This window comes from Canis aureus, chromosome 1, assembly GCF_053574225.1.
Source record: "Canis aureus isolate CA01 chromosome 1, VMU_Caureus_v.1.0, whole genome shotgun sequence".
Classification (NCBI taxonomy): Eukaryota; Metazoa; Chordata; class Mammalia; order Carnivora; family Canidae; genus Canis; species Canis aureus.
Genome location: NC_135611.1, coordinates 43,261,018 through 43,276,462, shown reverse-complemented (window position 1 = coordinate 43,276,462; position 15,445 = coordinate 43,261,018). Strand labels below are relative to the sequence as shown.

The 15,445-nt window shown below is 35.4% G+C and overlaps 1 protein-coding gene across 13 annotated transcripts in view; it reads left to right on the top strand.

The window, feature by feature from the left end:
* The window catches only part of SYNE1 (spectrin repeat containing nuclear envelope protein 1), a 448,999-nt gene that overhangs the window by 78,509 nt on the left and 355,045 nt on the right, over positions 1-15,445 (top strand). For all 13 annotated transcript variants that reach the window (XM_077897071.1, XM_077897049.1, XM_077897055.1 and 10 more), the window contains exon 3: positions 6,610-6,671. In XM_077897071.1, coding sequence (XP_077753197.1) covers positions 6,610-6,671 — 62 coding nt within the window. The remainder of the gene's footprint in view (positions 1-6,609; positions 6,672-15,445) is intronic.

Here is a 15,445-nt window from a genome sequence, read left to right as displayed (position 1 = left end):
GAGAAACTGAATGTCAGAGCCAGCTCCCTTCATCTTTCACTTGTTTCTAAAGAGGGATAGTGCCTTGGAATATTGAAATTATTTGTTATAACAACATTATCCAGGGCCATACTTGTACTAAACAGCCTTCCTATGTAGGCCTCTTTTAAGGCCTAACAGCTTCTAACTCCTGAGGTCTGTCGGACCAACTACCTTTGAAACAGAACCAGTGATGGAGACCTCAGGGTGAAGGATTTAATTTCCACAACTAGTTTCTTTTCTTCTTCACACAGTCTGGCCTTTTAATTTTTTTTTTTTTTTTAATTTAAATTCAATTAGTCTGTGCCTCTCTGTGTCTCTCTGTCTCTCATGAATAAATAAATAAAATCTTAAAAAAATAAATTCAATTAGCCAACATATAGTACATCATTAGTTTCAGATGTAGCTTTCCATAATTCATCAGTTACAAATAATACCCAGTGCCTTTAGAAGGAAAACAAGATTCAAGTTTACAGAGGAGGAGAGTTTGAGTTGCCTCTGCCCAGTAATATGTGGATCAAAACCTGGCCTTAAGTCAGAGCCCCTTACAGGTTCTTATCTGTGGAGCACCCACCTCACCTCACCTTTGTGCTGATGCACTTATCTTACCTAGACATTTCATGATGCATATGCAGTGCATTTGGAGCCTGCTGCTTCTCTTTCTTTCCTTGGTTAGTGGCATCATTATTGCAGTTGCTTATGATAAAAGTCTAGAAAGCACTCCTAGCTCCTGTCTGTCTACTTCTGACAGTTATCTTGCAGCCATCTCCTGCACCTCGTCCCTCTTGGCATGTCCCCAGAACAGAATTCATCACTTTTAACATGCGTTCTGTTCGTGTATTCCCAAATATCCTCCTTGCTCCCAGCTTCTTCTTTCAGTTAAGCCTCTACATTGCCATTTCTGTGTCTCAGGTCTCATATGATCGTGTCTTTGGCTTATCCAAACTGTTGATGGCTCCCCTTTGTTCATAAGATAGAAATCAAACTCCATGGCATGCTATTCAAAGACTTTAATAACCTGATCATTACCTATTTTCTAGGCTTACTTCCTTGTTAACCTTTCTTAAACCCTCTCCACTTTATACTCCACTCATAACATATTTTTACTGTCACTTTAATATATCATACCATGCTTTTAAAAGACTGCCTCTTTCTCCTAAAAAGTTTTCTACCTGCAAATCTCTACTTATCTGTAGATGTTTGATGTAATGGCACATCCTTTTTTAGCTTTTCTGAATCTTTCAGCCTGTTCTATTACCCTGTAAGAGAATTACTTGCTCTTGTATTTATATTCCCTCAACATCTTATCTTTCTCCAATTATAGTAGCTGACACATTGCTTTGAGCTATTATTTACATACTTGTCTCTTTCATTTATTACTAGTTCCTTAGAATAGGGACAGTTTTTTAGTCTCCAGCTCTTCCTTAGAAAATGCATCCATTAATTTCTTTATTAAGTATCTGTTATGCAATAATGAATAAGACAGTGATGTATAAGTCAGATGTGGTCCATGCCATCTCATCTAAAACTTAAATTCTAGTGGTAGAAATGAATAGGCATCTGAAAGATGATGGTGTTTTCAGTAAATTCTTGTTGGTTTGATGAGATATTAGGGAAATTAGACCAACAGCAATTCCTAATGAATTTGTTGTGGGGGATTGGGATAAGTAAAGACCCAAGGATGGCCTCCAACAGACTGGCTTAAGGACTAAATAGATTTTAGTTTGCATTAATAGAAATTAGAGAATAAGATTTAGAAACAATTAACTTCTTGTTCTCTGTAATTCCCAGAACTGGAGACCTAAGTTTACATGTGTGACTTAGACAAATTTCTTTGTGTTTACAAGTAACATGCCTGTTCAGCTAAATGGCTTAATGAATTACTCTTTTTACAATTTAAGTGGAAATGTTTGCACACATACATATGGACACTTGGTAAGACCATATCATGCTGTTGTTCTGAAAAGTGTAAGATTGCTATAAGATTAACAGTTAAATACACTTAAATAATGCTTTCTGAAATAGAACTACATATTCCCAAGAACTATAAACCTGTATCAAGGAGGTTGGTAAGGTCAGTTCTTCATCAACAGCTTTATGGATGTTGTTTTAGTGCAATGTGGTAGACGTTCATTTCATGTTTTATGTTATTTCCATGATTTAAACATATTATGCTATTGATATCAGATTTAATTACCAAAACTTGGACTAAATTATTTTGATTTTTGTATGAAAAAAGTGAATATTTGCTGACATATTTTAGGAATTTTTCCTTATTTTGGGAATACAGTAGGTAAAATCAGAAAATATTTACTTAGAATTCAGTTGGCTATGTCTGATATATAAAAAGTAAATTGCTAGGATCCAATAAACTCTGCATTTGCGCTATATTGTAAAAGGAAACATGTAGAGAATTTGAAACTTAGATATATACAATGCATGCTCCAAAAAAACCCCCCATAATTTGAGCTTTCTAAAAAAAAATTTCTAATATGAGCTTTCTAACTTATAAACTCAGATTTACCATCAGATGAAACTGTTATAATAGCAGTATTGTTTCATTAAGGTGGGAGTAGTAAAAATATAACAACTTAAAATCAGGAAGTAATATCAATAGATTATTACCTAAATTTATGACTTGTACAACTAACACTATGCTAATTTAAGATTTTAAAACATTGATATCTTGTAACATTAATAAAATTATACATAATCTCAAAATGTTTAAAATTTTACATACACTCTAACTGTACGTGTAGTCTATTTTAAACTTAGAATTGGATTTTATATATAGAAGTTCTGAATTTCATCAAATCTAGTTTGCTTGATTAGTTAAGATTATTCTGCTGCTACATGACTTTATTTATAGAACCTAAAGATTCTAAGGTCAAACTCAAATTGATTTAACTATGAATTTATCATTTTAATATGATTAATATTTGATATGACTAATATAGTAATTTCTCTGCTATCCTTGGACAGCAGTATAACAATGTAAAAACCTGACATTTGGGGATCCCTGGGTGGCGCAGCGGTTTGGTGCCTGCCTTTGGCCCAGGGCGCGATCCTGGAGACCTGGGATCGAATCCCACGTCGGGCTCCCGGTGCATGGAGCCTGCTTCTCCCTCTGCCTGTGTCTCTGCCTCTCTCTCTCTCTGTGTGACTATCGTAAATAAATAAATAATTAAAAAAAAAAAAACTGACATTTGGCTCTGCTACTAAGTAGCTTTGGTAAAAATGCTTAACTTCAATGTGCCTTGGTTTTCTTATTTGTAAAATGGCATTATAATAGTTCTTGCTTGAAGATTTGTTATAAGAATTAAATGAGTGGGCACCTGGGTGCCAGTGGTTGAGCATCTGCCTGTGGCTCAGTTTGTGATCCCAGGGTCCTGGGATCCAGTCCCACATCTGGCTCCCTGTGGAGAGCTTGCTTCTTCCTCTGCTTATGTCTCTGCCTTTCTCTGTGTCTCTCATGAATAAACAAATAAAATCTAAAGAATTAAATGAGTTAATAAGTATATATTACATATGATATATAATAATTGGCTTAATTAAAATATAATGAGATCTATACAGAGACATAGAGAGAAATATCAGTGCCTGGGTATACCTGAAACTAATATAACACTGTATGTTAATTATACTTGAATAAAAAGAAAAAAAAAAGAAGAGAATGGTTCAAAAGAATAAATAGTATGTGGATTTTGCTGGGTATATTTATGTAGGGAAAGAAGACGTTAATAATCTTGTTGAAGGGATGATTACATACATGTAGACTCATCCAGAGTACTTGCTTGCTGAATCATTTCAAACTGACAAATCAATAATTACTTTGATTTGCTAGGGAAAGAACACTACTAGAAATAATTAAATATACCTGGAACCAGAAGTTAAATTTGCATTATCACTTCCCATACTGCAAATAATTTTAAAAAATATTATGGGTCGTATTATGTTAGAGCACAGAATTTATATATTATAGGTGACAATAAGCTGCTTTTGTGCTAATTATTTCACTTAGCATTTGCCAAAACAATCACATTTTTAAAAACAGATTTTATTTACTTATTCATAAGAGACACAGAGAGAAGCAGAGACTAGAGGGAAAAGCAGGCTCCCCATAGGGAGCCCATTGAGGAACTCCATCCTAGGACCCTGAGATCACACCCTGAGCAGAAGGCAGACACTCAACTGCTGAGCCACCCAGGCGGTCCAAAATAATCACATTTTTTATTCAATAAATTATTTCTAATTTTTTCCCTTTATATCCTTCCTTGGTTAAAAAACATACCAAATAGAGTGATATTTTTAAAATTTAAAGCAAAGCATGCCATTTTAGTATTTTAAAATTTACTTTCTCTAATTTCCAATAAATTATGTTTCTTTCTCTACAGTAAATTGTTATCTAATCCTCAATGTAACAGGCCATTCATATCATGAAAGGTCTAAAAATAAGTATTTTGGTTAGAGTCAGATGTATCAGGTAATTCAAAGGAAGATACATAATACAAAAAATTAATAAAGCAAATAAAATTATTAGAATTCAACTTTCAGCAAGTTTGGCAGGACATTGTCAGGTGTTCATTCAACTCCACTACCTTTTTTCTTTTTCCAGGAACACAGAGGGGCTCTGTTTCCAGCTTCTTTTGTAGTTCAATTTGAGATTTTACCTGGGTTTTCCAAAAAGATGTGGACAGAAGTCTTCTTTCAAACTCAGCCCTTCAAACATCCCATGTAATTCTTAAGTTATTTAAAAACAAAAAGAGAAAAAAAAATCTGTGTCTGATATATTAAAAATGTTGCCTATTATCATACTGGTGTGTTTTTGTATGTACTTGAAAGTTTAAAAGCACATGCTTAAACTACATTAGAAGTAACAGCATTCTGTAAATCCTGTGGACATATCCAAAAGCTCTCCAAATTAAAATGCTTTGTTATTAATTTTCTTCATTCCTTCACTGAACAGTATTTTTTTTTTTTTTGGTCATATTTGTAGATATTGGGAACAAAGTTACTGTCCTCATAGGGCTTATATTCTCAGGTAGTCAGATGTTTTCTGCTGAAGCCCAAGAGAGATCAGTTCCAGAGATACAGATCTGAGCACCATCCCTGAAAGGGTGAGGAGTTGAAATGATGTCTTATTCAACTGCATTCCTCACAACATCTGATCTAGTGTTTTACAAACAGTTGACGCTTGGTAGATATTTGTAAAATGAATAGAACTTACCCTTTCTTAAAAGGTGTTTAATGGGCCCCTTTCTCTCTGGCCTTCATATCTTTATGCCTCTAATTATAGCCTTCCTGGACCCTACCTCTTTTTCTCCCCTGATACTAGTTTTCTATTGTTTCATAAGAAATTACCACAAACTTAGCAATTTAATACAATTTTCCTGGGTAGCTCAGTGGGTTAAGCAACAGACTCTTGATTTCATGATCTCAGGGTTGTGAGATAGAGCCCTAGAGCCCCATGTTGGACTTCATGTTGGGTGTGGAGCCTGCTTAACATTCTCTCTTTTCTCTCTGCACTGCCCCGCACTCTTTCTCCCCCATCTCTAAAAAAAAAAAAAAAAAACCCTGTACCCCCCCCCAAAAAAAAAAGTTTTCATTTGTTATCCTCAAACTTTTGTGGGTCAAGAGTCTTAGATGCATTCTCTGTTCAGTGTCACACAAGTCTGTAATTAAGCAGACAAGTTCACAATATCAGCTAGGTTGCATTTTTATCCAGAGGCTAAAATAGGGAAGAATGCACTTTCGAACTTATTTGGATTGTTAGCAGAGTTAATTTCCTTGTGGCTGTGTGACTGAGGGTCCCAGCTTCTTGTTGGCTTTTGGCCCGAGACCATCCCTTCACTAAAGGCAGCTCTCTCTTCCCTGCCACATGGCTCCATGGGCAGTTCACACCATGGCTATTTGCTTCTTCAAAGCCAGAAAGAGAATCTTTCACTCTGGTCAGCTAAGATGGAATCTAACATAAAATAACATATTTATGGGTATGACATTCCATCATTTTTGCTATATTCTATTGATTAGTAACAAGTCACAGGTACTGCCTGCAGTCTGCCTACACAAAGCTGTGGACTTCAAGTGGTGAAATCTTTGGAGGTCATATAGTCTGAGTAACATCCCTCTAATGCCTCACATACACAACTCTATCTTATTACATTACTGTATAACCCTCTACTATACATAAGCCCTTGCTTGTCTATCTCTGCTTCTAGGTTTTTCATGGTGGAGATGTTGCCCTTTGTTTTCTGTCTATCTCTGCACATAATATAAAACTTGGCACTTAGCTGGTCTCAGTGAACTTTTTTCAAACAGCTTGATTGAGGTATGATTCTATAGTGACCTTTGAAAAAGAGAATGAAGGCAAACAGGGATAAAATATTGAAATATTTGAAGTATTTGCTGATAATGTTTAAAGGAATCGTCAAATTGGAGTTGTACTGACACTTCCTTCGAGACAACAATTGACAAAATGGGTTAGAAAATAAAATAATATGATTACTTCTAGACTTTGTAACCCAATGTCTTTTAGGATGCAACTTAATGATATACTGTGTTACCTAACTAGACTCATTTTTTTTCTTCTAGATGAGCAAGAGATAGTACAAAAACGTACTTTTACAAAATGGATCAACTCTCATCTGGCCAAGGTAAAGGAAACTCCCTAGTGTTTTAGGTTTACTTATTTGGAGCCAATAAATCATTAAATGCCAAGTGTAAAAAAGGAACACTGCTGACACTCTTTTCACTAATACTAATCAATGATATAAATTTAGTTGTTGCCTATATGTGACATTTGCTAACATTGTTTTTGAGAAGAAATGAATGGATAGTTAGAATCAAGAGCAGTTACTTCATGTCAATTCTATGACATCTGATGAAATATTTTGTTCAACTATTTCTTCTGTACTAGTGTATATATCATATGAAAAGGAGAATTTGTGCTCAGTTTTTGTTTATACATTTGTTTCTGTTTGGAACAGAAAGAAGCAAGGGGTGGTCTTTCTTGAGCAAGGAATTTAGTCTGAGCAGATGATGACAGTGTCTGGGCTCCCCTCTTAGGAACTTTGATGGCAAAGTAACCATGGTGGCAGGACACTGAAAAAACTAATCATTCAGACAGTATCCACACCAACATTAGGTTGTATCAGATGACTGTGTATTTGTACATTGTAATGACTTTGAACATAAATGCTACTATAAAACAAATTCCAGTATGGCTATATTACTATAAAACTAGTCTCGTAAATATGTAGATGAAAAAATATGTGAACCAAAAAAATATTTCATTTGTAAAAATAAATATAGACAATAGGACAAATGTCTGAATTCAGTTAATGGGTCCTTTTGCTGGGAGTAGTATCTACAGTGTGTCAGGCATAATCCTAGGAGCAGTTTTTTTAAAAAGATTTTATTTATTTATCCATGAGACACAGAGAAAGAGGGAGAGAGGCAGAGACATAGGCAGAGGGAGAAGCAGGCTCCATGCAGGGAGCCCAATGTGGGACTTGATCCCGGGACTCCAGGATTACGCCCTGAGCTGAAGCCAGACACTTAACCCCTGAGCCACCCAGGTGTCCCCTATGAGCAGTTTTTGATCAGGGAATTCCCCAAAGCCTCTTTTATAGTGCAGAAGCAAATAAAGCATGGCAATTTACTACACTCACATTGTACAAATTAATTGCTTATTACATGTCTAAGCTGGGCTTTGGAGACAGGAAAATGTTGGAAAGTACTTTCCCAGACCCTGAGAAGCTCACAGTGCAGTAAAGACAGAAGACTAAATGATGTGTCTAGATAGAGGATAAATTGGGATTATCACTCCTATAATCTCTTTCCAAAAGTCCCTTGATGAGAAGGGAATTCTCTGCTATAGTGGTTGCCCCCAGAATCTGCCCTGTAAAAAGGCAGTAAATCCCCCTAGAGGCTCATTTTCTCTGATCTTGGCTGGTACCAGCTGGCCATTACTTTGCTACAGAATTGTCACCAATTGGGAAAGATTATTTTTTTCCAAAATGAAAAGTTGTTTTCTTCATATTGTTAAAAAGATTACTTGCTATTGTAAGTAATATTAATGACAAACCTCTTACACAGTGTAAAGAAAGTAGAAATGATTTTAAATCTCATGATACTGACATAGGCATCATTAACATGTTGATGTGCCTACACACAGACACACACTATTTCACAAAAATGGCTTTGTAGGATACTATTGTGTGTATGCTTCTGTTTCACTCAGTAAATATATCCATATTAATAGATACAGAAGAATGTAATAACTTTAATGGCTAAATAGTATTTTTGCATCAAGGGTATTATTTTGAAGAAACCCAGAAACTTACTACCTCCATAACTGCTCCATTATAGCCTTAATGTGATAGAGATTTTTTTTGTTTTGTTTGTTTGTTTTTTTTCTCTTATGTATTTTGATTTCTTTTTTTCTTGGATCATTGAAAACCAAAAACTGGAACAGAACAATGATACCTATAGTTCTCTCCCAAACTTATTTATACTGACATTGTAGTTAGTATCTTGCCAAACATAGCTAAAACCCTCAAATTTGTTTGAGAATATTTTCATTTCCTGATCGCTTATACTTGGAAAACATTTTAAAAATCAAATCTGACCCCATGGCCCTACCTTGGCAGAGTTTTTAGGATAGCTATAGAGTCAGTTTTTGTCTGCATTTGTCTTAGCAGCTAAGCACATGATTTCTTACTCATTTCTCTCTCTCCCATCTTTTGCCCAACTTTATCCCTTATTTGAGTTTTCATTTCCAGCCCTATCTTTCTCATTCTTCCTCCAACCCCTTCCCTATCCCTATACCATTTCTTTCTCCCACCCCAGCTCCTACTCTGTTATACCACTCAACCCCATTTCTGTCTCTATCTTAATATCCTCCTTCTCATCTTCGTCTATCTCTTTCTGCCTATATCCTATCCCTATAAAAACACATGCAACCTGCATATCCTGGGCTTCACAGTCTCATTGAGGTCATCTTTACATGTATGCCCAAATTGAAATGGAAACACACCCTTCCCCCTCCATTGAAGTGTGCTCACTTACTTCCAAGATGAGAATGATGATATTCCACTTGCAAAAAGAAAAGGTCAACTTCATATCTTTGATCTGGCCTCTGGACGAGGACATTGTGTCATTTTTTTAACTGCCTCCATTGGAAAACTTGTTCTCAGAGCCATTCTGTGATGCTTGAGTGTGCTTGGTTCCATCACTCTAGCACCTATGGACATGGACAACAGGCATGCATATGCACACATACATAGACACAGGTGTATGTGTACACCCAAAGTCAGCTGAGCTTCATGGAAGTTTATGTTAGGCCTGGAGTCTTACTAAGTTTCCTATGAAAGCTTCATGAATTTTTGGTCCTCAGCTCACAATCACTTATCAGCAATACCCAGGCTTTCATTCACAGGGAAGTCCCAAGTACTCAGGATAAAAACATTTTTCAACGGAAAAAATAATTCACCAATAAGCAACTTGATCTGTCTCAACATGTGTTTTTTTTTTATTACCCCCAGAGCTTTCTCAAACCAACATTTCCTTTTGCTTCTTGCTTATTAAATAACCAAGGCAGAGGTTTATCCTATAACTCAGGAATATTCTACCCCCAGGACGGAAACATAATTACTGTCAGCTTTGAAAGGATTGGGTACCCTTTAATTTGTTGGGTCAGATTGAATCTGGTTTGATGTGTTGTTTGTATGTCTGCTTGTTTACTTTGTCCAACAAATACTCAACAAATTTAGACCCTGTGTTAGTCAGCTTAGGCTGTTCTAACAAAATATGTCTACAGTAGACTGGGAGACTTAAAGAACAAACATTTATTCCTCATAGTTCTGAAAGCCTGAGACATCCCAAGATCAAGGTGCTGTCCAAGTTGATTCCTGGTAAAATTAGGACCCTGCTGGCTGTGTCCTCACATGGCAGAGAGAGGGAATAAGAGAGAGAGAGAGAGAGAGAGAGAGAGAGAGAGAGAAAGGGAGGGAGGGAGGGAGGGAGGGAGGGAGGGAGAGGGAGAAGGAGAGGGAGAGGGAGGGGGGAGAGAGAGAGAGAGGGAGAGAAGAGAACTCTGTTTCTCTTCATCTTCTTATAAGGACACTAGTCTCATCATGCGGGCATCACCTCATGATCTCATGTACATCTAATAACTTCCCAAAGCTATCCTACTGGAGGGTTAAGACTTCACCAAGGATTTGGTAGACACATAAACATTCAGTCCATAACTGGCCCCAAATTCACTTTGAGATCTGGCTTGAAGCACATGAGAGTTTCTTCCAGATGTATAATATAAAGATTGGAACTCAATCCTGGCATGAGGACTTCATTTCATTGTCTGGTAATCCCTGTAATATATAGCTCTGTGCTTTGGGATCATTTCAGATAATCTCAGAACCAAACCACTTAAAAGAGTTAAAATGCATTTTATTCCTTGACTGTTTTCTCCCTATAATTTTCTGTTGACACCTATGAATAAAGGTAAGAAAATGACCCATGTCAAAATATTTGTTACACTAGTAATCATGATACTAGTCTTAATTCACTTATTTCTTATGCTACATAACATGCCAAGTTGTTTTATCTCTAAGAACAAGAAAGGAGAAAAGTGCTAAATTGGCAGGGAAAAAAAAGAGTTTCCATTTTTTTCTAGAATGTAAGTTGTAAATATTTGGCAGATCTCAGTTGTCTAAGAGCTTTTGCACAGTAGTCATGGGAATGTTTGTGGATTTAAACTGGAATGGTAAACCATTTCATCCTAAATTCCATGATAAAATCTTGCTACTACAGTGCCTTCTTTAAAATTTTTAAGGAAACTAAAAGAATAAAACTTTTATTTTAAAGGACAATTTAAAAGATTCATTATTTAGAAAGAAAATTTATATCTCTTCTCAAAATTTTCTTTGGAAATTGAGTATTTATAGAAATGGCATCAAAATTAGGTTGTGTCAGGTTTTAAAAGCTGAAATGTTGCAAAAACAAACAAAAAAGCTGGAATGTTGAATTGATAAATAGAAAAATTGATTTTTCTCTCCTAAGATCATTCAATCTTAGGTACATTAGGAGATGTTCAAAAGATTTTTCATGGAGATGAATTTGGGGAGGGCTTTTAATGGGAAAATTTTAATTTCATTCTTGGCTGCTTTCCTCAGTTGCAAATTGACAAACTATTTACTTCTAATTAAGTAAAATAATAAGCTCTTTTACTGATGGCATTCTATTCGATTGTATCAATTCTTTACAAATATTTTGACAGCCCTATGAAGAGATAGGGTGCAAATAAGAGCAATCTGTTTTCAAAAAAATACTTTTCTTAAGCAAAAATCTTACTGAAGTAGGAAAAAACCCCAAGAATCTTCTGTGTATATGTGTTTTGTGCCATTTTTAGTACACAGATGTAGATTTTTTCAAACTTGTCGATATAATTATCAGTTCTTTTTTTTATGTTTGCTCTGTTTTCAAATTGAAGTCCTTATGCTTCTGCAGATACATAAAACATTACAAATCACAAATTGTCAATATAATGTAATATAATTTTAACAAAAATTAATGGGTTACATTTATTTTATATACCTGATAGTTCTTTTCAGTAATGGGGTTTCATCAGACATGGACTCTATCATTTTCTTCCTTTTCAGGAAAATAACTGAATCTTTCTTTTCTGTTTACCCTATTATGGAAAGAAAGCCTTTTGATTTCTTGCAGAGGGCTCAGAAAGGGAGACATAACGTAAAGACTGCTAACTCTGGGAAACGAACTAGGGGTGGTAGAAGGGGAGGAGGGCGGGGGGTGGGAGTGATTGGGTGACGGGCACTGGGGGTTATTCTGTATGTTGGTAAATTGAACACCAATAAAAATAAAAAATAAAAATAAAAAAAGGAAAGAAAGCATTTGTTTTTTAATTAGACCAATATTTATTTCAAGTACTGTTTTTTCAAAGTTAGGTCCTGACACAGTTCTAGCATCTTATCACTAAAAATATTTTAAAATTGATTTATTGAACTTTTACCATGTGCCAGTTACTCTGCTTTAGCAACTTTGTCTTTTATTTAACCTTCACTACAAGAATCAAATATAAAGTATTATTTTCACCATTTTACAGATTATGATCCTGAAGCTTAGAATTAATTAATAAATTAAGGTCACATAACAAGTAGACGAAACCAGATTTCAATCCCAGGCCTCTTAAATTTGGGCATTAACCATCATGTTGTATATTCTCATGGTCCATTTGTTTCTATTTATGCAGTGGATACTTTTTAAGCACCTATAATGTGCTAGGGGTTGTAGACTCAGTGGTAAATAAACCAATTGTCCATGCCATCTTGGAACTGATATAGTCTCACAGAAGAGACAAACAATTAGAGCAAAGTGTGTGATGTGTATGGCATGAGAGGGGAAGTGCAACGTGTCAGAGAACACATGGCAAGCTCAACCAAACACAGGGGAAATCTCATGGAAGGTGTCAGAATAAACTTTCAGAGAAAGGAACATTTAAGCTAGGGCCTGAGGAATGCCTTTGGGTTTGGTACCAAGAAGGAACCAATGGCTTTTTTTTTTTTTTAAGTTAAGAGATAAGAAATAACGTGGTACAGTAAAGGAAATGGAAGTTCAGAATACCTGACAATATGGTTCCAGGAGTGGGTTGGCAACATTGGTCAAAGGCCAGTCATTAAGAGAACTTGGACTGTGTTCTGGGGAGTGGGAGACATTAAAGAATCTTAGGCAGGAGAATTAAATGATCACCCTGGCCCTAAACATCTCTGTCTCTCTCTGTATCTTTCTCTGTCATAAATTAGAACAGAAACAAGTAACATTAGAGGTGGAGTAGAATAAAAATAGCCATACTGAAAGATATGTAGGAGTAGATTCAGTAATTAGAAACTTGGAGAAGAAAGAGTCAAGAATGATATCTAGATTTCTGACATGAGCAAATGATTGAGATCATTCACAGAGAGAATACAACAAACTTGGGGAATATCTAGTAGTCCAGTTTTAGACACAGAAATTACTAGAGATAAACCCATTTGATTTGACAGTTAGGAAGTCATTGACCATCATAGGGAGTAGCCATGTTATAACAGAAATCAGACTGATGAGTAAACGAGAGGTAAGGATATTAGGATACTGAATGCACATAACATGTTCATGAGATAAAGTATCAGCTAAAATAGAACATAGGATCTGGTTTTTTTTTCTTCAGATTTTTATTTATTAGAGAGAGAGAGAGAGAGAGAGGGAGGGAGCACAAGCAGGTGGAGGGACAGAGGCAGACTCCCTGCTGAGCAGGGGACCCAGTGCAGGGCTCCATCCCAGGACCCTGGGATTGTGACCTGAGCTGAAGGTAGACACTTAACTGACTGAGCCACCCAGGCATCCCAAGAGCTATTTTAATAAAGGGGAATTTTAAATGTGTGTCTGTTGAAAGGAATGATCAAAAATTAGTAGAGGAGGAGAAACTACAAAAGAAAGGAATGAAAGTTAAGGCTCTCAAGGAATCAAGGTGGGAGAGAAAATCAAGAGCACAAGTAGAACAATGTAAATTTGTACCAGAGGAGGGACACCTCCCATTCTCTGAGACTAGAGGGAATGGGAAGGATGAGTGTAGATATGCCTGAATTTGGGATGGAGTGAGAGAGGAAGGCAGAGATGATATGGACTTGAATTTGAGGAAATTCCTACCTAATGGTTACCATGTTTTTTAGATCCAATTGAATGGTCTTCATTTTCTAGTAAAGAATTTATGTTGGGATAAATACTTTAAAAGTTGAAGGTTAAAAAGGTGTTGGTTCTTTCACATTTTAAAATTGATATATCTTAACAAGCTCCTGAACTTTATGCAAGATCCCTAGGCTATAGTAATCCTATAGTGCTACCTCGGCCCCCAAAGGGAACAACTTAAAGATGCATTTGTCAAAAAATTTCACAAAATTTTACATTTTTAATTAGCAAAAGATAGTGTAAGCAATCTTGACATTGCCATTGGTTTCAAAATTGTGTAATTTCACATTTTTCTCTCATTTCATTAAATGGAATAGAATGTTATATTTGTATTTAAATCCCCTTGATCCAATCTTTATGGTATTTGCTGTAAAGTAAGTATATGGTTTGGCATTAAGTCCTTAGGGAAAAATAAATAGGTCTCAAAGAATCATTGTTTAGTGTTCCTATAAATGGAGCTGCTCTTTCAATATGCAAAAAACAAACCTTTCTCTATCTTAGTCTTAGAGCTATGGGGTATTAAGGATGGGCACTAAATATTTAAAATACAATGTCTTTTGGATAAACTTGGGCATGGAATGAGCATCTCCTCACTTTTTAGAAGAATTTTTAAAAAGAATCATAAAACATTACTGTATTCTGTATTCAGTTGCCAAAGTTATCATAACAAAGTACCACATACTGGGTAGCCTAAAATGGGAAATTTGTTGTCTTGGTGTCCTCAAGGCTAGACAGCCATGCTCTCCTAACACTCTGAATCCACCCTGGCTTTTCTCTAGCTTCTGAGAGTGACCTGAAATACCTCACAGTCCTTGGCTTGCAGCTCTATTAGTCTAGATCCTGTGTCTGTGTCTGCCTGTGTCTGTGTCCAAATTTCCCCTTTATACAAGGATACTAGTCATATTGGATAAGGACCCACCTTGATTATTTTAACTTGATTACCTCTCCAAAGATCCTGTTTCCAAATAAGATCACACTCTGAAGTACGGGGGTTTAAAATGTCCACATATCTTGGGGGAGAATGGGCACAATTCAATGCATAATATATTCCATTAAACATTCTGTTTTAATAATATGTTAGATTCATACACTCTTTGGAAGGAACACTTTTGATTTTTCATGTTTTCTTTTAATAAACTATACTAATGATGACTCTGACATCTTCAGAGTCATAAAGTATCTCTTTTGTGGCTGCTCACTTCTTTATCTTTCCATCAACAGTACTAAAAGATAATATAGAAACACTTCCATGATTGCATTTTACTTCCAAGCATTTCCTTGTACAAACTCTAGTGGGACTATTAGTGAACTAGGATGACAAAAAGAAGCAAAAAGGAAAAGGAAAATATAATAATTCACCCCCTAGTCATTCTTCAGTTATTTTCTAAAGCCACTTTAGTTTGATAATACTAAACATATTGCTAAATTCACTATTTCCAAATAGGTAACTAAAAAGTTACAAAGGAAAATCATCACTTAAAAAATAGCCTTTACTAATTTATTAATAGAATTATTAATTCATTGATAATGTAGATATAGATCTAGTAAAGATTATGTAGGTTAATAAACATTTGATAATATTTGTTAAAGGTTCTTTTTTTAGACATATACTTTATTTATTCACATTTATTCATTAAATATTTTTCTCACATTTTAAGAAATGTTTTATTTATTTTTAATTTTT